The sequence below is a fragment of the Ochotona curzoniae genome, unplaced genomic scaffold, assembly GCF_017591425.1.
Source record: "Ochotona curzoniae isolate NIBS_2020 unplaced genomic scaffold, NIBS_Ocur_1.0 contig_64, whole genome shotgun sequence".
In the NCBI taxonomy this organism is placed as follows: Eukaryota; Metazoa; Chordata; class Mammalia; order Lagomorpha; family Ochotonidae; genus Ochotona; species Ochotona curzoniae.
Genome location: NW_024466502.1, coordinates 9093714 through 9119545, shown reverse-complemented (window position 1 = coordinate 9119545; position 25832 = coordinate 9093714). Strand labels below are relative to the sequence as shown.

Below are 25832 nucleotides of genomic sequence, written 5' to 3'. Positions count from 1 at the left end.
TAGAGGATTCTCTGACCAGGAGCTGTGAGAGTAGCTCTTCATCAGGAAATCTGAATCCACTCTGAGTTTTAGTCGTTTGTTTTATTTGTGAGCCACCGATCTCTCTGTTGGCTGATAATGATAATACTCTAAACAGCACAACATGAACTGGGCTTTGCATGTTCCATAAGACATTTCTGTGAAACCCCCATTTATTTTAGAAGCTGGGTTCAGATGAAGTCCACTCTGAAGGACTCCTGCAGGAAAGAGGCCAACCAGACAGAGGGTGCTTGGTGTCTGTTTCCCACTGTGTAAGGCTGCCCAGTGTTTCTCATAGTTAATGAGCAGTGCGTTCCACCTGCAGGGAAGGTGATGTTGGTGCGACAATTCACACGAGCTGCCGAGGGTTTTCAGTGTGTGCTTGACGTGGAGCCAGTGGCACTCTCACCCTCCCTTAGTAGGGCTCTGTGGCTGTGAAAGTAGCTTCTTTCTTTGTCTACCCCCAGCAACAGTTGTCGCGGGCCCCATCTTACACAGCACAACAGTGAGTCATCTCAGCCTTCCACGCCATGAGAGAATCCTTCGTCAGGGATTTTTAATGTGATGAAATACTCCTCACTTACTCAACATGTCCCCAGATCCTCTGCGTAATTTCTAAGACCTCTCTTGAGGTAGAACTCACTTGCCCCATAATCCACCCCCTTTGGAGTGGATAAGTCAGTAGTTTTTCTGTACCAGTTTTGCCAGCAGTTCATTTTGGGACGTTTGCATCACCCTAGAAAGAAGCTCTCTCCCCATTAGCAGTCCCCCCGACACCCAGTCCTCTTACCAGCCAGACCAAGGCAGCCACCATCTTGCCCTCTCTCTCTGTCTGTTCTGGATATTTCTATAAAGGGGAACCAGCTCTAAGCAGGCTTCCAGACCAACCTCTCCCACATGGCACCCCTTCCAAAGTACGCCTGTGTTACAGCAGGCATGCTTATTCCCTCAGTGTATTATATGTGCCAGGATCTGCCCCGTTGGCTCTATTCCATGCCATACCACTGCACGGTTTCTCATTGCCTCCCAGCTCAGCTGGCTTTCTGAGTAAGCAGCCATTGCACTCTGTCCTCACTAGTGCCCCCATTGGCGTGACCATCTGCTTCACGGTGCCTGGTATGTAAGGCAGCGCCCTCCTGGGCCTCCCCTGCACCCCTGAAGGGGAGCCAAAGAGGAACCCTCCACTTGAGTGCCAGGCCTCGTTTAACCAGGGCCACCAGAGAGACAGCCACCGGGTATGTGGTACACTTCTCAGCACTTTTCCTTTTCAGCTGTGCTCTTTCACTTTTTGGTAGTTTGGTTTGAAAACCATCCTTGTCAGGTGGCTGTACTTTGTTGTCACCCGAGCAATCTAATCAGTGTGTACCAGTTCCTTTTACGACTTTCTTCTTTCATGGGCTGTGAACACAGGGGACCAAATGTGGAATAAGTTATTACTACAGAGTTGATAAAAATCTGCAAATGAAATGAAAATTAGGTGCAAAGCTCTGTTTCCAAGTGAGGCTGGGGCGGAGCCGGAGGCTGAGTCTGCTCCTTGTAGGGGCTGCTGTTCTGTTCTGCTGCTCTTATAGTTGCTCATCCTGACCCCTCTGACCAAGTTCAGAACAGGAAGATAGGATCAGTCTACATTCTGATCCTTTCCCAGGCCTGACTCATTAGGTGACCTCGAGAAAATCATTTCTGTTTTCCATTCTGCCTTGGTGCCTTCATGAGAAAAAAGGGCATGGCTCAGTCTCACAGAATGTAAGGAAACAAGCAAGTGAGGATGACAGGCTTGGAATTTTAGAAACTTAAACATCATAAACAATGCTTGTCACGAGTTTTCCTTTTGCTGTGCACTGATCACTTTAAACCATACCTGAGTTTATTGTAGGGCAACAGAATGTAAAATAAACCTCATAGTCATTTTTACAAATTTCTTTCTCCCCTGATAAGAAGCCTACCCCCAACCCCTTTCAAAAGCAAGAAGTATTCATGAAGCAGAACGGGCCACTACAATGCCCATACGCCTTCCTGGAAAATGCCTTCTGATCACTTCAAGCAACCTTGGATTCATGGAAGTCTCCCTGTCCCCCTGCATCCCTGGGGCTCAGACTCTCAGCAGTGTCAGAAGTAGTTTGTGAAGAAAGCAGATGGAGGCCATGAATTTCCAGAGCTGTGAATCAAAGCTCCTTGCTGAGATGAGTGTAGATTAGCCACCCAAGACTTGTTAGGGTCCTGCTGTTGAGGCTGTTGAGAGGCCTACAAGTTGCCCCTGTTCCTGGGGTGTGTAGTCACTCCAAAGCTGAGAACACACGCTTGACAATGGAAAGGCCCCTGCGCTCCATGTCCCTTCTCCACCTGCGCTTCCTCAGGCGCACATTATCCATTACTGGACTCTGAGAAGGAGTGGTTGCTCAAGGCACCCATGTCTTGTTGGAGATCCATGACCAACCCTGGTGAGCAGGACAGGAGAGTGTGACCTTGAATAGCCGAGGATACTGTCTGCCCAGACCCCTGTGACAGCAGTTCGGCAGTCAGTGGCTCCCACTGCTAAAACAGTGGCAGTCATATGGCAGGTGAGAGCTGCATGCCCTCTGGGATGTGTGTCTGTGGAATACTGAGGAAGAGGCACTTCTTGGTGGCTTAAGAATTGTCCAGTCGCAGTTTGCCTTTTGACACATAAAGACCCCGCACTCTGTTCTGTGCCCTGTCCCATCAAGGGAGAAGGAAGTAGGTTTGGCCTGTTGAGAAAGAAGCCAGGCACAGACAGGCATCAGAACTGTGCCCTGTACAGAAACAGGTGGGAGAAGGACAAGGGACTCCATGGGAAGCAGTATTATCTGCAGGGCAGTACACCAAGGAAAGGTGAGAAACAGTTTAGGATGGACCAGGTCTGGGCTGACCTTCCAAACAGGTCATTGAGGCTTTGGTATCGGGAGAGGACCTTGACCTGCACTCGTGTACAGATCAGGTGGGAAAATGAGTGTGGCAGTCACATCCCTCAGGGAGCCATGACATAGGCTCAGAGGGGGACGACAGGGACTTGCAGCAGTGGTGGTAGACCGTCTTCAGAGGGAAGATCAGCAGTCCCGGAGAGCCAGCAGGTTGGCAATCCTGGGAAAGAGCTAGGTCCCAAGCTTCCATGCACAACTGGGTATCAGTGCTGGCTGAAGGGCAAGGATGGACACTAAAAGGGTTGCTGAAGAGGGGAGGGAGGTTGACAGGACTCTGGGGAGCAGATCTAAAAAGAGGGGAAATCATGAGTAATCCCTGATCTCACTCTGAATAACGAGTTTCACCTCCTCCATCAAAACATTTACTGGTAGCAAGTACAGCGCTGATTTCACCTGACATCCATTTAACCATTTTTGAGTTCACGTTAGGAAGCAAGACAATGACCAAGTATTTGGCAGACAGGAATGAAGGGGGAAGCAGAGGGGATTCCTTCTGAAATGGGTAGTCCATCTCCCGTGACACACACCCATGGCCACTTCTCCAGGAGTCCTCAGCAAAGTCCTGTTCTGTATTGCATGCCAGGTATGGTGGTAGAAGTCCCAGAATAGGGAGTGAAAGTCGTCCCCTAGTGCCTGGTGCCTGGGCACCTTGCTGCACCTGCCCTGCACCTGCCACCACCACCTCTGCACTGAGGAGGTCGAATACTCCCATTAGTGTTCTCCCAAATCCAAACCAAACCAAAAGGGTGGGATGTCCCAATTGTCCTAATTGTCCCTAGAGGGAAGAGTCACCACCAGAGGGGAGTGATCCGTTAGCCAGGCCTGCCCATGGTGCAGCCACGTCACTGCAGATACAGCCCCGCCCACAGCCACCTGCGGAGAGGTGGGGGGTGGAAGCTGGTGAGCCTAAAGCAGGGAGCTGCAGCTGTGCAGCAAGGAGAATGGTGAAGCTGGGCTGAGTTCTGTTGCCTTGTTCCCAGAATCCCCACTGTGCCAGATGCCATGTTTTGTTGAAACTAAGTGACCTACAAGTAAAATACTCTCCGTATCCTAAAAGACAGTAATGAGAACAGGCAACTCCTGATATGTGTGCCTTTGCTCATACACTCAGTCCAGTCCCAGGTGCTGTGTGCTCTCCTGGTGCCTGTGTGTCCACCTAAAATACCCTCCAGGACGTTGGCCCTGCCAATGCAGGAATTGAATGGACAAAGTCTGTAGCCTGCAGTGCTCAGGCAACCAGAGGCAGAAGGAGAGACAGGGCAAGTATAAGCGGAAGCCTCCATCTCCCAAGCCAGAAGGCAAAAAGCTAAGCCAAAGGAAGTGCTGGGTCTCGCGAATGTCCTGTTTTCCTGGCTGGTTTGCTGAAAAGAATGTTGTTGGTGGAAGAGTCTTGGCCCTTCAGGCTGCTCAACAGGACAAACCACAAAGAAAAAGGGAAAATGAGGGCTGCCAGGGGAGTCTGGGTTTTGCTCACTTAATCGTCTAGTATGCAGGTTGCTGTTTTCCACAACACCTGCTGAGAGTGCGGTTGGCAGAGGGACAGAAGGCTGAAGATGAGCTCCATGGCACTTGGCTAACAGTCTCCTGAGCTGTTCTAAGGCCCAGCATTTTAGGCCATTACTGAGGCACAGAAGAGGCTCAGCAGTCCTCAGTCCTCACCTGGGTGTGAAGAGTATACTAGTTCGTGTATGTAGTGTTGGTAGCAGGCTTTGCTTGGTTTTTTTTCTGGTTATTTTTTCCGGTTTTGTGAGGAAGTTTTTGCTGATGCTGGTGTTGTCTTTCCTACCCACTGGTAGCACTGTTAGAACTCAGTATCAACAGCTATCCCTCCCACCTTAGCGACACTTTACTCCTTAGGGCCTCCTATTTGGTTTCTAGTGCATTTGTTCTGTTGACTCAGCATGGCCAAGTCACTTTTCTGACCCAGCCACCTTTGCCTGGTGTCAGGACAGCAAAAAATACATGGAAAGTCAAATTCACTCTTCGACCACACCTTGTACGAAGTGCTGGAAGCAGGACAGGGATTTACGCATAGGCTTCTTTTTTTTTCAACTTTTTATTATTATTATCATTTAATGATACAGTTCCATAGGCTCCTGGCATTTCCTTTATCCCCTCCCCAATTGTCTCCCCCCACCACATAGTTCCTCTATTTCATTACTAAAATATATTTCTTCATACACAGTCATATGTCCATCATTGCAGACATGGATAATGGCAGAGAGTCCAGCATCCTGTTGTCAAGATATAGTGAACAGTTTCATTGCAAGTCCATCTTTGTCTGGAAGTAGAAATGCATAGTACATTGCTTCCTCACATCTGGATGTTAGTCTCCATTTTACAGCTTACATCCCCTTAAATGAAAAGTCATAATACAAAATCAATAATAAAAAGAAAAATAGAAATTTACAATGCCATGAAATTAAATAACATGTTAGTAGATATGACGGTCTCCATTGCACAGCTACTATACATCCCCTTTAATGAAAAGCCACAAAACAAAATCAGCATCAGGGAGAAAAAAGAAATTAACAACACCATGAAGTTAAATAACATGCTACAAAAAATATCTAACTTGTAGCTGAAAAGATGAAAATCAAGAACCTTCTTGAAGAAAACGATGCTGCTGTACGATCTACAAGTCATTGAATGATTTAATCAGAAGTGTTTTGAAGAGATGAAACTAGCAGAAAACAACAAAATCCATGCAATATAGTTTCTGCTGATTTTTGTTGGTAAAATGTGTCTCCTGTAGGCAACAAGTAGATGTTGTTTTTTAATCCAGTCTATTAATCTATGACGTTTGAGCTTAAGGCATTTACATTCAAAGTTTAACATGTATGGTCGGTACTTTGGTCCTGTCATTTTAGGAATGGGTTGTTTATGGGTTTAGTCTTCTGTTGTAATTTTACTGGGATGTTCTTCCCATTTGCCTTTGGTTTTGGTAGGTGCTATTCCTTTTCTCTGTCAAGAAAACATATTTAAGTATCCTTTGTAAGGCAGGTTTGGAAGAGGCAAATTCTTTTAACTTTTCTTTACTGTGGAAGAATTTTATTTCATTTTCAAAGACGAAGGAGAGTTTTGCTGGATATGTTATCCTAAGCCAACAATTTTTTTCTTTTAGAATCTGGAATATGTCGCTCCATTCTCTTCTTGCCTGTAGAGTTTCCTATGAGAGATCTCCTGTGAGTTTAATTGGCATTCCTTTATATATCAACTGATTTTTTTTTTCACGTGCACATTTAAGGATCTTTTCCTTATGTTTAGTTGAAGAGAGCTTGATGATCATGTGTCTTGGTGAAGATCGCTTTTGATCAAGCCTGTTTGGAGCTCTGTACCCCTCGTGGATGTTGTTTCCCAATTCTTTCCCTAGATTAGGGAAATCTTGCTTTATTATTTCATTCAATATGTTTTTAACCCTAGCTTGTCTTTCTGTACCTTCTGGGACTCCAATAAATCTTATACTTGGCCTTTTAATAGTGTCTTTCAATTCTTGAATACTTTTTTTGGCTTGACCCAGTTCTGCTTCCATCCTTTTGTTTGTTTCTCCTGGTGACGGGAAATATCTTCCAATTCTGAGATTCTTTCTTCTGCTTGCTTCATTCTATTTTGGAGACTCTCCATTGTACTTTTAATTTGCTCTACTGTGTTCTTAATTTCTGATATATCAGCCTTGATTTGCTTTATTGCTTCCTTAAATTTTTTGAACTCTTGTATGTGTTTCTCATTTTTTATCAGAAGCTTTAAAATGAGCTTTATGAATTCTGTATGCCCCATTTTCTCATTGTCTTCCTCCGTTAACTCTGAGATTGGCATAGGGTTTTGCTCCTTTGCAGGGGAGTTTTCGGTAATATTCATTGTGCCTTTGTCTCTTCTTTTGTCATTATACTTCTGGTTAGCAGAGTTTTTTCCTTGCGGCATGTTTTTAAGCTGTGTCACCCACAGGTCTACAATGTGATTTTACTTACTGCAATTGGTGCACAACTTTTTGGTTGCAACCACTTGTGCCACAACCTCCAGCGAGTTCCAGGTCTGGGTTCTTATGTTAGATTTCTACCGTGGTCTCCACAGCCCCAGCTCCTGGTTCACCACTCTCCTCCTCCTGTGATACCGTGCTAAGGCTGCACCATTGTCTCTGCAACCTTTCTCCCTCTTCCGGTTGAAGTGGGTTCCAGAATTAGAGAGACACCAGGTGTCCTATATAACTAGGTTGTTGGTGGTGCTGATCTTGTCGGGACCTGTTGAACGTTAGGTCTGGGTGCCACACTGACCTATTTTGACTGGTACGATGCCACAGTTGGTATTATTTTCCTGTGGGACCATTGCAGGTCGCTGAACTCGGTGAGTTCTTGTGAGATCAACACATGTGCAGTTCACTGTTACCCCTGCAGTCCTAAAGCTGTTGCCACAGTGTACAAAATGGCGCCTGACTACCACTACTAGAATTCTTGATCTGCTGGCCATCAGGTCTGAGAGCTACCTAGACCTGTCTTGGGTAGAACCTGTAGAATGCCACGTCGCTGCAGTTTACTGAGTCAGAAATGAGTTCACTCCCAGCTTAGCATGTGTTCAGTCCTTTCCCTTGCCTTTGCCTCCTTATGCAAAATGGCACCCAATTCAGCTCTAAGGGGCTGACTGGGCTGTGAAATCCACCCTGTTCTTGCACTGCCCACCTGGGATCTGCTGCTCTGTCTCTGCTCCTGGTCAAATCAAATGGACCAGCAGGACGGACAGTACTTTGGTTGTGTTCACCTCCCAAGCTCCCAGTGGAAGTCCCTTCCCACCTGGTTGCTGGTAGAGTTCCGGCTGCTGGTGGAGTTCAGATTGCAGTTCACTGAATGCCACTGGAACACCACACCGTTGTGTCTGCTGCTTTCCCGTGTCTGTCAGTTGCCACGTACCCCTCTGCTGTTGTTCTGTCCTTTCCTATTTGCTTGAATATGTCCTCTTTGCTTCATCCTGATAAATGTTTTTCCATCCATTTACATGTGTCTTTACCCTATTCCGCCATCTTGATTCTCCCACACATAGGCTTCTGTGAGCATGTATTTTGCACTTCACTGTCCCACTCACTCTTGTTTGTATCAACTGGATCTTGGTTTAGAAGGAGAAGGCACCATGTCTTTGAATAATGTACCAGCCAGGTGCTTGGTGGACCTCCTGAACTAACCACTCACTTCTCCATGCTGCAATGAACACCAGGGCTTTGCTAAGATAACCCCATTAGAACCTCCCTCAGCAATCTGCTCTACTGTATATTTGTCCCCTTACTGCCTGGGCACTGTGTGCTTGTCACTGCATGAGTCTGGACCTACACATAGGGCAAAATGGGAGTGTTGCCCTAAGGCCAGCCATGTGCAAGGCACAGGGGTCCCAGAGAAGTTTCGCTAAGCCATGAGAGTACTGGAGATGAGCAGCTAACCATGGAGGCAGGCTCCCAGAGAGAATTGTGAAGGCAGACATGGAGATCTACACAGACATGAAAAGACATACAGGAGCCCAGAAAGCCAAAGTCAAATGCTTCCATTGCATCCTAAGAGCACTGGGGTTATGTGGTAGCATCTAAGAAGAGCTGCTCATGGGGTGTGAAGAGGTGCTTGCTGGGCACCGCTTGTTTGAAAAGCATAGTTATAGAGAGGGAGAGATATATCTTCCAACTGCTGGTTCACTGTACAAATGGCCACATTGGCCTGGGCTGAGCCTGGCTGAGCCAAAGGATCTCTGTCCAAGTCTCCCCCATGGATACCAGGCCCTAGCACTTGGGTATCTTCTGCTGCTTTCCCAGACATGTTAGCAGGGAGGCATCTGGATCAGAGGTGGACTTAAACTGGTGCTCATTAGGGATGCCTGTGTGACGGGCAGCAGCTCAACCCACTGCACCACAATGCCAGTCCTTCTCCCCACCCCACCCCCGCCTTTTTTTTTCTGTTTATCTCCTGGGTTTTCTTCATATACTTCAAAAAACCAGAAGCAGACACTACAATCCAGCTATCTTCTGTTAAGTTAGGCATCAAAGAGATATGCAAGAATAGAAAGCAGTGCTACTATTATTCTTTTCTATTTGGGGAAATGTGTGGGGGTTTTTTTTAACATGAATATATTAGAAGGTAGTAGGTTTATGATTCTTAATGTGATGATAAATTATTTTATATATTCTTAAGAGGCAGTGGAAAGCTCTTGAAAGTTGTTTAAATGGAGAAGAAACATGATGGGTCTGGTCCTGCAACTCCCTTGCAACTACTCTGCCCTGGATGGTGTGTACAGCAAGGTATAGGAGGGCCGGTGGACAGCAGACAGCAGGCATGGGAGGGCCAGTGGACAGGAGCGGTGGGTTCAAAAGATAGAGAGAAGTTGTCACTGACAAACTTGTGGCCTGGCTCCTGTGGTGGGTAGGTATGATGTCCCTCTCAGACTTGAGGACACAGCACAGACCCAGGACCAGAGATGAGTTCCCTGGGAGCTGTCTGTTTGAGATGTGTCTGGGACATTTTATTGGAGATGTTCAGTTCTAGGCTCTCAGACCCATAACTGGTGTGGACACGAGGTTGGAGCCTTCACCGCGGATGTAGCAACTAGAACCCACCAGCTGGTGGGCATCTGGACATAGAACACTGCAGGAGAAGAGAACACTTGTCACACAGGACCTGAAAGGATGTGAGGGTTTGAAGGACACAGGTAGAGAAAGGAGACCCTAAGGGTACTGGGAAGGCATGGCCAGGACTAGACAAACAGACAGAATTAAGGAGGGTTACTTGGTATAGGGCCTAGTGCTTCCAGAGCCCAAACCAAAGAGGGCTAAGGACAACCCACAGGTCCCCATAAAGGTGTACTTGGTAGCCTGGAAGAGAAACAGAAATGATTTCACAAGCAGAGTGCCAAAACGAGCACCCCCAGGAGGCAGGCTCATGTGTGTCATCCTCACTGAAAGAATTGCAAGCTGCACTGGCCAACACCCAGGACTCGGGTGATTGCACTTTCTGCTGCAGCTACACAACAGCCTGGTCTTCTCTGCCCCTGAACACACATCATCCTGGGGTACCGTGCCTGTGGTCAGTCAGCACACTCCCTCCATGTGTGGGCTGGACAGGGTCTGCCAACTCCCACCACCTTCCCTGATCCTGGACAGACTGCACTGCCAGAGTCCATACGGAAGGGCTCTTTGTGCCAGGTAGAAGAGCTGTGGCTGTCACCGTGGCTGTCATGCAAATCCGCCATCTCTGGATGCGCCTTGAGGTCACAGAGGGAGGCCTTGCTCTGCGGCAGCGTGAATCCATCCCCAGGTTGCGTGTCTCCCCCATGCTGCAGCTCAGCCATCACAATCTTGTCGTTCATGGCTGCTCACCTCCCAGGCTCCCTAGGGTCATCCCAGCATAATGTTCCACAGGCAGCCATGGACAGCAGTGCACAGGGGCCAGATCTGGCAGAGTAACAAAGGCTCTCAGAGCCCTCAGAGACTTAGACCTAAAGGATGCATTTTCCCCAACGGATAGCCTTTTCAAAATAAACATGGGTGCTTTGGGAAGTTGGGATTTTCTGAGTGCCATAGTCGTGTCACCTGCGCCTCCAGATGGCTGTTCTACAGAGCACCTGCTTGGCTGCTGAGGCAGTGTGTGCTGTGTGGAGTACAGAGCCAGGGCGACCACCTGAGCAGTGCATGCAGACCTCCCATCTGCCACAGCCCTGCAAGTACCAGCTAGTTTAGCTAGGAGGAGAAGTAACTAGGGCCTGGCGCGATAGCATAGTGGTTAAAGTCCTTGCCTTGCACGCCCGGGATCCCATATGGGCGCCAGTTCTAATCCCAGCGGCCCCACATACCATCCAGCTCCCGGCTTGTGGCCTGGGAAAGCAGGACGACCCAAAGCCTTGGGACCCTGCACCTGCATGGGAGACCCAGAAGAACTCCTGGCTCCTGGCTTCAGTTTGGTTCAGCTCCAGCTATTGCAGTCACTTGGGGAGTGAGCCATTGGGTAGAAGATCTTCCTCTCTGTTTATCTACCTTCCAATAAAAATTAATAAAGCTTTTTTTAAAAAAAGAAATAACTGTAAATGTCAGCTCAGATGTTAGCAATGACAATGACAGGAGGTGATCCTCAAGTATTCAAGCTCTGTTTTGTTTTCCCTATATGTCTTTGTTCATTTGATTTTTACACTATCCTCCCACCCCACCGAGCACAGTTGTTATTCCCATTTACAGATGCAAAAACTTGGGTTCAGTGGTTCAGTGAGGTTATTAAAAAATTTTCCTGAGGGTCCTCCAGCAAGGAGCAAAGCTGGGAGTTAAAACTGTGCACCCTCTCTCACTGCTCTTTGTCATTCAGCAACCTACACCTTTATTTTTCATAAAATATATTATTTATTTATTTATTTGAAAGGCAGAGTTAAAGCGATCTCCATCTGCAGGTTCACTCTGCTAATGGCCATAACGGCTAGAATTTAGCTGTTCCAAAGCCAGGAAGTCAGGAGCTTCTTCTGGACACCCTGCAAGAGTGCAGGGGCCCCAGCACTTCAACAATATTCCACGGCTTTCCCAGCGCATTTTCAGGGAGCTGACTCAAAAGTGGAGCATCCAGCACTCAAACTCTGTGCCCATATGGGGATGCCAGTGCTACAGGCACAAGGCCAGCTCCAGCATCCTCCACCTTTCTGTCCTCCTACTTTCCATTGTTTTGCTTCTTGAAGTTCATCTAAACCCACCTGGAAGTCAGCCTTTGGATGCCTTGACAAAAATAACTTGTGTCCTTCCCCATTGCTGAAATTATTCTTGTCCTTTAAAATGCAGCTCTGTTACTTTGAAATTTTGCCTCCGTGCTTTGACCATAGTTTGTTAGTGCCCAATATGATGTTTTCTAGTTCTTCCAGTTTTTGCCTCACAGCTTCGCCCTTATTTTTTATGTACCGCCCTGCCTTGTTTTAACATAACACGTCTGCAAGTGTCCCTTTCCCATGAGGAAGTGGTGAACTCCCATGAGCAACGGTGGGGTCACATGCCTAGCTCTGCCTTCCCCGGGGAGCTGAAAGTGCCCAGGAAAAGCTTCCGATGCCTGCTGACAAGCATGAATTTCCATTTCCTGTCACTTCTCTGCCATAAGCTGTTAGAAACTTGCTCTGCTCCTCCCATTCAGGCTTCATTCTTGGTTTGTTTTCCCAAGGATCTTGATTTCATTTGAAAACCTCCTTTGCCGGCTAATGGCAGATACTTCATAAAACATCTGTCCAATGTGCAAGCTGCTTCCTCTTCCTTTGTAAAATATGTGGTTATTGCTTTTGAAGAAGCCGAGCTGGAGGAAACATTTCCTGTTTGTAGAGGCTCATATTTAGCCCATGAAGAGAGCAGCTTCGTGTCAAAACATCCTAGAACCCGGAACCTCTGTGCACTTTCTGCTTTTTAAGCACTTTTGTAGTATCAGGCCACTGAAGTTTGGTTTTGTTTTGTCTCATCTTAACTCTCATTTAAGAAATGAAATGTTACAGGTGCAACTAAAGGCCCCTGGCCCTTCCCACAGTCCTGTAGCTGGTGTGTTATATATGTAATGCCACAGCCTGGTTTTGTGTCTTTAATATACATAACGGTACTTCCAGAAGTTCACAGGAAAATGAAATTGAGAAGTTTATTTTAGTGTAAAGAAACCTTGGACATGCATGCCTAGTCCACAGCGTATTTTCCTTGCATCTTCTCAAGGCCTGTCTTCGACTTTCCCAGCTTTGATCCTGCTGACTTGTTGGCCCAGGGTATGTGTTGCTTAGGGGCAAGTCTACATATTCTAGCTTGTCTTGCAGCATACTCTGGCTGCTACCCAGAAGATGCCAAATGCACACCACCTTCCTGTCTTCATGCCCTTTTTCTACCAGAAAATGAAAATGTCTCCAGGCATTACCAAATGCCCCCTGGCCAGGGGTGGAACACGGAGATGCAGGATAGAAGGCAAAATACCACCATTTTACAGCCATATGAAAAAAATTTTAAAGCATAGCCTATTGTTGTGCATACATTTCAAATTCATTGAGTTGGTATTATAGATACACATTTGAGCTTTCCCTGTTCATTCAAGCTGTTCATTTACACCACTATTTAGTTTTTTTTTTTTTCTAGCTGCTCCTATGTGTAATGGTCGCTTATGCAGCAGAATGACTTGGGAACAGTTGAATTTTCTGTTTTCTTGCTGTGGTGATCAGTGCTTCACAAAATACTCTCAGCTATGGCCCCTGGGGCACTGACAGCTGCAGGGCCGTGGACTGGGACTGTCTTATAGCGCCTGGACAAGCGTGGACACACTCCACCAGCCTGGGGCTGGCTAGTCACCTGCTCAGGAGCTTGGAGCTCTCACAGTTCCTCATCCCCGTGCTCAGGGCTGTCACTTGATTCCTGCCTCTCATGCTGTCTTCCCTACATTCCTTGACAAGTCAGGCTGAAGCCCACATGGTCATCAGCCCAGGGCTTCCTCTGCCGTCAGCTCTCCTTTCAGATACTCAGCTTTACTCATCAGTCATTTATTTTTCCCCTTTGGTTTATTAAGCCACTGTTTGTGTTCTGAATACTATTTTTTGTCATTGATATATTGTATGCCTAGTCTCGTAATCTGGAGTTTGTCTTTAAAAAAAAAATCAATAGCTGAGTTTTTTATATCAAAGTTCTTACTGGTAATATTGTCGTTTTTTAGCCATCTTTTAATAATACTTTATGCTCTGTGTTTTTGTTTTAGAAACCCTTTTCCATCCTGATGGCATATTCTCTCATTTCTTACAAAATCGTAACTAGGCTTGAACGTTTGGGGAACAGTTAAGACTGCGCCCACATCTCATATCAGAATCCCAGCTCCCCTCTCAGTTCCTGCTCCTTTGCATCCTGGAAAACAGCAAGTGATGGCAATGGCTCAAGGGCTTGTGTCTCTGCTGTCCACATGGGAAACCCACCTTAAGCCCCAGGCTCCTGGCTTTAATGCAGGCTGCTGTTGTAAGCATTTGGGGATGAACCAGCAGATGTAACGGCTCTTTTTCCTTCTCTTTGTGTGTATGTGTGTGTGTGTGTCCCTCTCTGACTTTCAAATAAATTTTAAATAATAAAAATGTTAACAGTTTAGCTTTCCATTTGAATGTTTCATAAATGGAGTTTGTTTGTGTCTGTGGAGAGGGCTTGCTTTATCTTTCTCCATGTCTGCCATACTGGTCCGGTCCTGCAACAAGCAGGACCTGCCTGCCCTCTGCCTGCTGATTAGCAATGTGTCCTCTGTCCATGTTTGTTCTGACTTTGGCACTCACTTGTGTTTTTTTGCATGCTTGCCCATCCTGTGCTGAGAGTGCCCAACTATAGTGGGGCACTCACTCCTGAGGAGTGAGTCCTGTGGCCTGGTAGAGAACCCACCTTTATTCCATGTCTTCCAAGTGCCCAGCCTGCTTTGGAGCTTAAATCCAGTCCCACCAAAACACACACATTCCAACATTTTTGAATTTTCACTATCTAGAAGTTGGGAATAGGCTTAATGCCATATGACAGCAAGTAACACAGAAGGACACAAACGGCCCCAGACTGATGGGACAACATCCTGATGCTCCTTTTGTCTTGCTGTGACTTCCTCCAGAGCACCAGCCATTCCCTCAGCCAGGAAGGGTGTGCCCTTGCCCCTGGGGGCCTTTCCTGGCTCTTGCTTACCCCTTCTGGGCCAGGTGACAGGAAGCTAAGACGGCAGCCATGTGTCCCAAAGGAGGAAATAAACCTATTTTTAAAGGAAAGAGAATACAGCATGTGGGGAGCCACCCAGATGTCCCTGGTACAGGTTGGCATTGACAGGGCCAGTGGGCGTCATGGGAATGTGCCTTCCCCAGGTGCCGCTCATTTAATGCTCGGCAGTGTTGTTTGTTTGAGTGTGTCATTTCCTCCGTAGAAATGCTGCCGACCTCTGGTTAGGTTGAATTGCTGAACCCTATAACCTTCTTGTCTGCAAATAGTACTATTTTCTAAAGCATTAGTTCTCTTGCCTTGTAGACACGCAGGCTTTCTAGGGGGACAGTCATGATGAATAATGAGTTTTATTTCCCCCTTTCCGCCCATAAGTAAGGTATTGGTTCTGGTTTGGGTTTTGTTCTCATTCTGCCATGACTTCTTGTTACTTCATGGCTGGCATTAAAGTTTGTCAAGTCGTATTCCTAGTTCTCTCAGGAGTAAAGCCAAATATACATCTCAGCTGGTACTGTTCAGAATACTTTAGTCTTTGTGGTCAGTGTATGCTTGCTTTTGTTATCTCAGAATAGAATTGTTGAGTCATACATATTTGTTGGGCTTTAGTAGATATTCCTGAACAGTTTAAAAATTGACCATCAATTTCTGCTTATTGATGGGTAAGTTTTATAGTAATTTATATTTTTTCCAGGAAATTATTCCATGAAAGCTATGGTTAGAAATACTTTTATGATTTTTAAGTCTGCCATTTATTCATTGTGCGTTATTCTTAATATTAATTATTCATGCTTCTGTGCCATCAACATTATCACATTTATTCAATTGATTTTTTTAAAGATATATTGATTTTATTTGGAAGGCTGATTTAGAAACAGGGAGAGGCCACAACAACCAGAGCTCAGCCCATTCCAACCCAAGACCAAGATCTTCTGCTGGGTCTCCCATGTGGGTGTAGGGTCTCAAAACCTTGGGCCATTCTAGACTGCTTTCCCAGGCTGTAAGAAGAAAGCTGGATGGATAGAAAGTGAAACAGCTGGGACATAAACTGGCGCCAACATGGGATCCTGGCACTTGCAGGTAGAGCATTAACATGCAGTGCCACTGCGCCAGCCCCTCATCTGCAGCTTTAGTTAATTGTACTTAACGATGGTTTTTAGCATTCATTTCTCCGTGTTAAAGTTCAATATTCAGAAGTTATATTGGTAATTAGTTGTGACCCACAAACTTTTTTAGGAAATGGTCTATTATTCACTCTTAGTATCTCCTAATTTTATTCCTTTTTTTAAAAAAAAATCATAAGTATTTGTGTATCTGTATTCTTTGTACTGTTTCATTTTAAGGCTTATTTTATTTATTTGAAAGGCAGACTGATAGGAATAGGGGGAGAGACAAAAAGTTCTTCCATCTGCTAGTTCATTTCCGGAAAGGTTGCAACAGCCTGATGGGGCCAAGCCAGAGGCAGGAACCAGGAGTTCCATCCTTGTCTCCCACATGGGTGGCAATGGTCTAAGCACTTGAGCCATCCTCTGCTGCTCTCCCAGGCTCATCAACAGTGAGCTGGATCAGAAGCGGAGAAGCCAGGATGGGACCAGTACTTGATACTGGATGCCATACCACAGGCAACAACTTAGCTACTGTGCTGAAGGACTATGCCTGTATTCTTTTTCTTTTTTTTACTTTTTATTAATATCATTTTATCATACTGTTCCATGACCCTGAGATTTCCCTTATCCCCTCTCCTTTTCCCTCCCCCCTCACTGAGTTCCCCTATAACATTACTAAAGTATAGTTCTTCATACACAGTCATATGTCCATCCTTGTGGGCATGGACAATGGCAGAGAGTCCAGCATCCTATTGTCATATAGTAAACAGTTTCATTAAGAGTCCATCTTTGTCTGGAAGTAGAGATGCATACTGCATTGTATCCTCACATCTGGATATGATAGTCTCCATTGCACAGTTACTATACAACCCCTTTAATGAAAAGCCACAAAACAAAATTAGCAAGAGGAAGAAAAAAATTAACAACACTATGAAGTTAAATAACATGTTACTGAATGACCAATGTGTTGCTGAAGAAATGAAAAAAAATCAAGAACCTTTTTGAAGAAAATGATGTTACTGTATGATCTATGAGTCATTGAAGAATTTAATCAGAAGAAAGTGTTTTTGAAGAGATAAAACTAACAACAAAAATCAAAATCCATGAGATATAGTTTCTGCTGATCTTTGTTGGTAAAATGTGTCTCCTGTAGGCAACAAATAGATGGGTTTTGTTTTTTTTCATCCAGTCTACTAATCTATGACGTTTGATTGATGAGTTTAAGGCATTTATATTCAGGGTTAATATGAATGGGTGGTACTTTGGTCCTGTCATTTTAGGAATGGGTTGTTTATGGGTTTAGTCTTCTGTTGTAATTTTACTGGGATGTTCTTCCCATTTGCCTTTGGTTTTGGTAGGTGCTATTCCTTTTCTCTGTCAAGAAAACATATTTAAGTATCCTTTGTAAGGCAGGTTTGGAAGAGGCAAATTCTTTTAACTTTTCTTTACTGTGGAAGAATTTTATTTCATTTTCAAAGACGAAGGAGAGTTTTGCTGGATATGTTATCCTAAGCCAACAATTTTTTTCTTTTAGAATCTGGAATATATCGCTCCATTCTCTTCTTGCCTGTAGAGTTTCCTATGAGAGATCTCCTGTGAGTTTAATTGGCATTCCTTTATATATCAACTGATTTTTTTTTTCACGTGCACATTTAAGGATCTTTTCCTTATGTTTAGTTGAAGAGAGCTTGATGATCATGTGTCTTGGTGAAGATCGCTTTTGATCAAGCCTGTTTGGAGCTCTGTACCCCTCGTGGATGTTGTTTCCCAATTCTTTCCCTAGATTAGGGAAATCTTGCTTTATTATTTCATTCAATATGTTTTTAACCCTAGCTTGTCTTTCTGTACCTTCTGGGACTCCAATAAATCTTATATTTGGCCTCAGATGAGGAATGCTGGGATTGTCTGCTGCTGCCTCCCAGAGCTCCTGCCCTGCTGCCTCCATCATTTCTCTTCCGTGCGCCTGCACAGGTTGCCGATTCAGTTGTATTGCTGGCACAGTGTTGTGCTGAGATACAAATCGCTTGCCCAGAGCAGAGCAGTATGGCTGTGTCACAAGGAAGCCTCTCCAGGCATTTGGATGTGTCTTCCCTTTCTGGGTCTCCTGATGATGTGTTGGTCTCTTTGTAGGGAGGAATGATCAATTGGAATCGTCTGTTCCCCCCGTTGCGTCAGCGGCGAAATGTAAATTATCCAGATGGCCGGCGGCCTGAACAGCAAGCATCCCCCCCTCTGGAGGTTTCAGAGGAACAGGTAATGATAACTTCTACCACTTACCCTAAACCCACACCTCATGCTTCAAGGGGTTTTTGCCAATAAGAGATCAGAGCTTGGTTTTGAAAGAAATCAAACCTATAAATGCAAAGGTTTTGACATCTGCCCAACTGCTGCCAGTGAGAGCAACTTTGGTTCTTCACTGGTGACTCTGTCTTAGGAGGCTCTGGTTGTGGTTTTAAGATTTGTATTTGTTTGAAAGAGAGAGAAAGAGAGAGCAGTCTTCTATCCACTGGTTTACTCCCCAAATGGACACAACAGCCAGGGCTGGGCCAGGCCAAAGCCAAGATCCAGAAGCTTCTTCTGGGTCTTCCACAAAGTTACAGGAACTTAGGCCTCCTTGCACTGTTTTCCAAGGCCCGTTAGCAAGAAGCAGCTGGACTACAGCTATCATCTATATAGGATGCAGCACTGTGGGAGGCAACTTAATCCACTACCCCACAGTGCCAGCCCAGGGGTCTTAGGAGTTTGAGCAAGGCAAGAGAAGGGGGGACAGCAAGGTACTGTGGTAATTTATCGTCATACCTGCTACACTTGATGTAAGATTCGCCAACCACCAGGGAAAGAACACTTCAGCTGAATATATAAAAGAATTTAGATGGCCTTTATCCAGGAAACCATGGTCATAGGCTTCCCTTTCCCATGTAACAGAAGGACTGACATGAAGGAGAGGGTTACAGAGGAAGAAGAAGCCAGGAAGAGAGGTCCAAGGGGCTTTTAAACTCCCCCTGACACGGAAGCTTAAACAGGTTGCTTTGGCCTTTCATTGGTGGAGTGGTGATTGCACTGCCTCAGGGACCCGCCAGATTCTGCCTTTTGTCCTGGGTTGCAGCCTGGGGCTGGGCTTGAAGCAAGCTCTGCCCTCCTCTGGTTACCGGGGCAACCATCACTTGATGTACACAAAGGGTTGAAAGTCTTTGATGCCCGCCAAAGCAGGGGAGAAGGAAATGGAAGAAGAGAGAGGGTGTGACCCTTCTCTGAGTTTACCTCTGGTGTGATTTTCACTTTTGTGTAGTTCTAAACCATGTTCACTGTATATGTTCATAAAGCAAATTGCCAGAGACAGGGATCGGCATAAAAATGAGGAAACAAATGGTCCAGCTATATTTCAAATGAATAGCACAGTCACATGGGAAGCAAAACTCACCTCAGTGACTTTGAACATAGTACACCTCATTCTAAAGACAAAGGGAGATGCTTTTTTAGTCCCTCTTGTTTTGGCAACTGAGAGAAAAAGCTCCCCAAATGCCCACAGCAGGCAGGAACTCTCCCCTGGGGGCTGCAACTGTCACTGTCCTCACTGCCCTCGGGTCTGCATCAGTAGAGAGCTGGAGCAGGAGCCTGAGCTAGTGAAAAATTAACAGACCAAAAGCAGGCACTCCGGTGGGTGACATGGGTGTCCTAGCCAGTCTCACCGGGAGGCCAGACTCTGCAAAACAAATCACACTCTTCTTCCTAGGTTTCTTTTTTATACTAGAGTGAGTATAGATAAATTTATATTTTATATGTGGTAAGTTTGATGTGTGTTTGCCTTATGTATTTTAAGTGAGCAAATAGGTTGCTCTCACTGTGGAAAAAGGAGGATACCAGTGTAAGACAAGGGCAGGCAGGGAAGCACTCCATGGGATTGAATTAGACACAGCAGTACTATCATAGATTTGATGGATGCGTGTGCACATAATTGTGTATGAGAGAGTATGTACGTCTGAGTATGTGAGAGGATCTGTATGTGGGGTTGTGTCTGAAGCTGTGTGAGAATGTACTGCTGAGAGTCTATGTGTGTGTAACTATGAGAGTGTGTGTCTAAGAATGTGCCCATGTTTGAGTGTGTATGTGCATATGAGTGTGTCTGAGGGTGCAAGTGTATGTCTGAGCCATGACTCTGTGTATGTGCAGGCAGCTGAGCGTCTGTGGCAGTGTGTGAGTATGCATGTTTCTGAGAGCATGTGACTGTGCCTGAGGCTGAACATGTGTATGACTGATAGTGAGTACATGTGTGTGGGAGTCTGTGTGTGTGTGTGTCTGAGAATATGTGAGTGTATATGTAACCTGAGAGTCTGTGCATGTGTGTGTGTGTCTGTGCGACTGTGTGAGGATCTGTGACAGTGAGTATGTGTGAGTGTGTTTCTGAGGACATGCAAGTGTGTGCAACTATTTGAGAGCCTGTGACTGTGTATCTGTGCAGCTGAGTCTCTGAGTGAGTGTGTGTGTGCGTGTAACTGAGAACTTCCGACTGCATGTGTGAGTGACTAGGAGTCTGGGAGTGAGGGTGCTTCTGAGAGTTTGTGTGTCTGAGAGTATGTGTGTATGTACTGTTTGAGAGTGTCTGTGACTACAGACGTGTGAGTATGTGGGCCTGTGTGTTTGTGAATAAGAGTCTATCTGTGTGTCCATCAAACTGTGTACCTGAGTCTCTGACTGTGTATGTGTCTGAGTATGACTTTGAGTCTGGGTTTGTTCATGTGTCTCTGGGAAAATGTGTATGTCCGTGTGGCTGTGTCTGAAAGTCTGTGTGCATGTGTGTACATGTGCCTCTCTGTCTGCGTACATGTGCAACTGTGTTAGAGTGTACATGTAAATGAGAGTATATGAGTGTGTGTGTACAACTGTGAGTGTATGTGAATTTGTGAGTCTGCAGCCATGAATTTATGTATGTCTGTGACTGTGAGTCTAACTGTGCCTGTGTTTGAACAACTGAATCTGTCACTGTGTGGATATGAGTTTTTGTGTGCGGCTGTATAGTATGGTTGTATGTGTGTGTGCAACTCTGACAGTCTGTGAGTGTGTCTGAGAGTGTGTCTTCTGTGAGTGCATGTGTATGTGAGAGCTTGTGACAGTGTGCCTGTGAAAGTTACAAGTACATGTCACCTTGCTGTGACAGGAAGGAGGAACCAGGCCACTCCAGAGACACAGAGATCCCAGGCCAAAGCAGGGACACTAGAACCCTGAAGCATCTGGTGCCAGGTGGTATGGAAGAAGAGCTCATTAACTGCTGAGAAATGTCCTGAGGCCATCAGAGCCTGCTGAGGGGATCCCACTAGCCATATCTGGGATGTCATCTTTGAGCATCACAAGAAATAAGAGCAACAGTAAAACAGAACCCTTTGGCAGGAGAAACCCATGAGCCCTGACTGCTAATAATAAATAAATATGTCCTAAACATGCACATGGGAGAAAGGAAATGCTTCAGTGTCACCTCGTTCAGAAGGAGTGCTGGCGCTGGAAAAACACTGTTTTGCAACCATCATAGTAAAGTTCAGCAGAGGGAAGACTCATCAATATATGAAGATTAGGCTGTTTATGTACTTTCACACAATCTCCCACATGTGAATTGTTGAAAGGAATATAGTAACTGCAGGGGAGAACCTGGTCACCACCTTAAACCAAGTCACTAAGTCACATGACCTGTAATAGCAAGGAGGCCATGTGCCCCCTCCTGAGGACGGGTCAGGCATGTGGAACAGTCACGTGGTGTACCTTTCCCACTTGGAAGGCCTTTCTGTAATCTTTAAAAGTTATCAATATCACAACTCATGCTGTACTAAAGCATGTAGGAAGGCATGCTGCCTAACATGATTCATGGCCCTGCACTGGATTCTGTGGCGGGGTAACATGTTGGTGAAAGACCAGTTTAGAATCAGTTGATGAAGTTGGGCAGGGCAGGGACAGTCATATGCTGATGTTCCAGAATTTGGTGTCTATGTTGATTGTGGTTCAGAAAGAATATTCTTGTCCTTAGAACATACACATGAAGCTGCAGCATGTGCAGCGCATTTAACAGGGCTCAGGAACAGTCTACAGGCAAGTGGGCCGTGTGTGTGTGTGTTGTGCATGTGACTGTGGGGGGGGGGCGGGGGTGTGTAGACAGAAGGAAGAAGTCCATCGTGGCAAAAAAAGAAGAGCTGGTGAATCTCACTGGAAGGCAAGCCAGTCCTCGGTACTATGCTGAAACCTTCCAGTTTGAAATGGCTCCCGATACAAATGTGTTCAATTTATAAAAGCGAGTTGAGAGCACTGCAGTAATAACACTTTGAAAGTTCCTTCAGTCTGTGGTGTTCTCTCCACAAACAAATCGAGGTCACAACTGGCCACCCCATCCAGGAGGTCTCCCCCAGACCCTGTCCTCAGTGTAGACAGACACCAGCAGGACACACAGGCCCCAGCCTCGGCAGTGAAACAGCGTCCTGGCCCTTTCTATTCCCACATACAGCCCAGGGCAGATGCCCCTGCCACCCTCTGGGTTGCAGACGCCACAGTGAGCACTTTGAAGGGAATCGCGTCCTGAAGAAACAGCATGGCCCTCCATCCACTTGGACTGCTGGGCTGGCACTGGGCCTGACAGCAGTTTCTCAGGCTTGGCAGGTGCCCTTGGGACAGAGTTGCTGTATCCTGTTGGTAGAAAATTTCCAGATAGGTGTTTGCACTATAGATAAAAAAAAATGAAGTCCAGCAACTCCATATTAGATTGTTATGGTAGTGTGTGAAAAAGTGAGATGATACTCCCAGATTCAGGTGGAAATGAAATGACTGTTTATTGCTGTGTGACTCTATTGTCTCTGAGTCATGGTCTTCAGAGGCAGCCGTTAACGAGCGCATGAGGTGTTCAAAAGTGAGGACTTTCTTAGTTTGATTATTTTGGGGAAAGGTGTCAAAGGGTGAGAACCAGGAGAGTGAGTGTGTAATTGAAGTCTGGAGGGGTTTTTTCTAGATGAATCATTTTTCCTTGATCCTCCCAAAATGATAGCAGAGAGGTTAACACATCAGTCTCGGTATGCAGCAGCCTTCACCCTTCATTGCTCTGTGTTGTGAGAAGGTGTGAGTACATGACAGATTGGTTGGAACATGCACATGGGTTTTCTATGCTTTGTCCCTTAACGTCCCTGAAAATGACAGTTAGAGACCCCGCCCCATGACACCAAAGATGCAAGGTTCTCTCTAGAATAATTTATTACACCGACTCTTGGCATTTTTTGTTGTTGTGGGTGCTAGAGATTGTGAAAGGATGGTATAAAGGTTTAAATCTTGACCTCGAGATGTTTACAGTAAAGGTTAGTAGTGTATGGTGAAGGTAGTCTCTTCATGATAATGCTAAGCACTATCTATATCATGTGTTAACACCATGTCAAGACACTGGAGTTAACTTTTTGTGCTTAACTTAAACATGTATTCATTTAGCTTGAATAGATCTTAAGAGCACTTCTGTTTTCTTTAAGTGACAGTCATGTAAGTTTAATGCCTTAAGAAACCAACTGCCATTTTCAGGGAAGTCAAGAAAGCAAGCATAGAAAACCCATTCATGGAGGCAGCAAGTGCAAGGCTGAAGAGCACTGGGCCGTGCTCTGTGCCCCAGCTCCCCTGATTTAGCCAGCAACACAGCCAGGATGGCTGAAGGCAAGCTCCAGGAACCTGTCACTTAGGCTTCCTTTGAGTAGAGAGAAACATAGAAAGCAAAACCCAGAGGTGTGTCAGCTTTGCAGAGCAGCAGGTACTCTGGGTAGTAGGTAACAGTGTCTGGGGACAGAGGAGTCTGAATTAGATAAGACCTGAGCAGATAAAGCCTTCTGTGGTGATGAAACAAAGGGCGCAGGCCCAGGTCAGGGATGCAACATTAGTGGGTACTCTGAGGCTCGTAGGCCTCTATCTTGGCCCTTCCTGTTTTTTGGAAGCCCACCCTGCAACCAGACCCACAGACCCCAGCTGCTTTATTAACGGGGTAGCCACTGGAGCATGGGGGAGAAGCAGCAAGGCTGCAGAGCAGCTGGACAGAAACCAGAGGGAGGACGTTGCCTCCACATCTGAAAGGGAAGTTGATGGCACCAAGAGCCCCACCCAGGTTGCCCAGAAAAAGGTAGAAGAGGAAGACAAAGACCAAGAGGAAGAGAATAAAGAACTGTTTATTGAATAAAGAATACGCCAAAACCACAAGCAATCCAATATACTTTCCAGTAATCAGATGTGCTCAAATGTCTACCAGTTCAAGTAAACATATCTGGAGAGCAAATGTCCAAAAGGGGAGGTGGAGATCGGTGTAAGCTGTGCGGAAACATGCTCTCCCATAGGTCACATGTTATTCAAAATGAGGCTTCATTCCTCCTGAGGCAGAAATCTTAGCATTAAAACTCAGCAAAGTACAGGGTGGTTATTTGGCACAGCCATAAGAATGCCTCCCCGGAACACCCTCATCCCATTCGGAGAGCCTGGGTTTGGGTTTGGCTCCACTCCAATTCCAGCTTCCTGTTAATGTGCAACCTGGGATGCAGCAAGCAATAATTCAAGTACCTAGGGTCCCCTGCCACATGTATGAGAGACTTGGACTGAGTCCCCAGCTACTGCAGGTGTTTGGGGAGTGAAGCAGGGGATTGGAGAGTTCTCTCCCTCTGTCTACCTGCCTTTTGAATAGATAACTTTTAAAGCAACTGTGACTTCTGGACATTTCCTAACCCAGCTGTGCAGGCAGGTTTCTGCCCACTTCAATGAGGCTGGAGATTGCAACTCTCCCTGCAGCAGAACGGAAAACAGTGTAGAGACATCAGGGCTTCAGAAGCCCTTGGAGGTAGAGATGGGTCAAGACAGGGCATTAGCCAGTGACAGCCATTATCCTGTTTCTCTCCTCTCTGTTTTTCTTCTTTTTCATTTTTTTCTTACCAGTTTTTTTATATACCCATACTCAAAATCAACAAATAGTAATTGTCACATTTGCTTCCAAATTGGGGGAAAAAAAAACTGAAGAAGTGGACTTACTCAATTTGTCTCTTTGTAAATTCTCCCCAAGCTTAGCAGCAGCCTTCCAGGTAAGGTCGGAAGGTGGCTGGTGGCGCATCCTTGGGGAGAGGCCTCGAGCAGTTACACTGCAAGCACTATGATCTGGGGCAAGAATTTCTGTTGTTTTGTTTTTAAGATTGCTTTATTTATTTGTAAGGCAAAGATACAGAGAGGTAAGGGCAGAGAGATTGAAAGATCTTCAGTCCACTGGTTCATTCCCCAAATGGCCTCAGCAGTCAGGCGGGGCCAGCCTAAACTGAGGAGCCCCAAAGCTTCATCCGCATCACCCACATGACTGAAAAGTGCTTGAGCATTCTTAGGCACATTGGCAGGGAGCCGGATTGCAAGTGGAGCACAGAACTGATACACATGTGGTATGCTAGGACTGCAGGAGGCTTTACACACTGTGCAGGAGTTTAAACAGGAAATGATGTCATTGGGTTTCCCTGGAGGATTGCACATGTCAGGGAGGGGTTTCTAAGCACCCTAGCATAAATGTCATTTCTTTGCCCAGGAAACACTCAGAAGAGTGCCACTTACTGCTTGGTGCTTTACCAGTTAACACAGACATGCCTTGTGTCCTTTGAGAGTTCTGCCTGCTCTCATGGAGTGGTTTGAAGCCCACAGGCACTTGTAGTCTCTGCTACTAGTGAATCTTCAGGAGTCCTTCTCTCTCTGCAGCTTGGCTGTCCTTGCCAGTCTCTAAGCAGTCTCTCATGGAATCTGCTTTCCCTGGTGGATGGTGCTTCCACCCGTGCTGAGTTCAGCGAGAAGGCCACGGGTGTCCCTCACAGACTGCGTGTTTTCCCTTAAGACCAGCTTCAAGGTGATTCTAGGCCAAGTCCTCACCCCTCTGAGGCTGGAGGTGGGAAGTGTCTCCTGACGAGGTGACATGGTGGGCGAGCTGCAGGGCACCCCGGGGGTGTCAAGCAGCCCTCAGCTTTGACAAGGTGCTGAGTGTTCCAGGTGCCATCAGGGTCATGGCTCAGGACCAGGCACCTGCTGCGTCCCTGGCCCTGCCCTCGGGGAAGAGCTGCAGAGCAAGCCAGGGCCGAGAGGAGTTGG

The 25832-nt window shown here is 46.1% G+C and overlaps 1 protein-coding gene across 1 annotated transcript in view; it reads left to right on the top strand.

The window, feature by feature from the left end:
* Positions 1 to 25832, top strand: part of UBAC2 (UBA domain containing 2) — a 153489-nt gene that overhangs the window by 122326 nt on the left and 5331 nt on the right. Inside the window, exon 9 of the mRNA XM_040991542.1 lies at positions 17862 to 17984. Within this exon, the coding sequence (XP_040847476.1) occupies positions 17862 to 17984 (123 nt within the window). The remainder of the gene's footprint in view (positions 1 to 17861; positions 17985 to 25832) is intronic.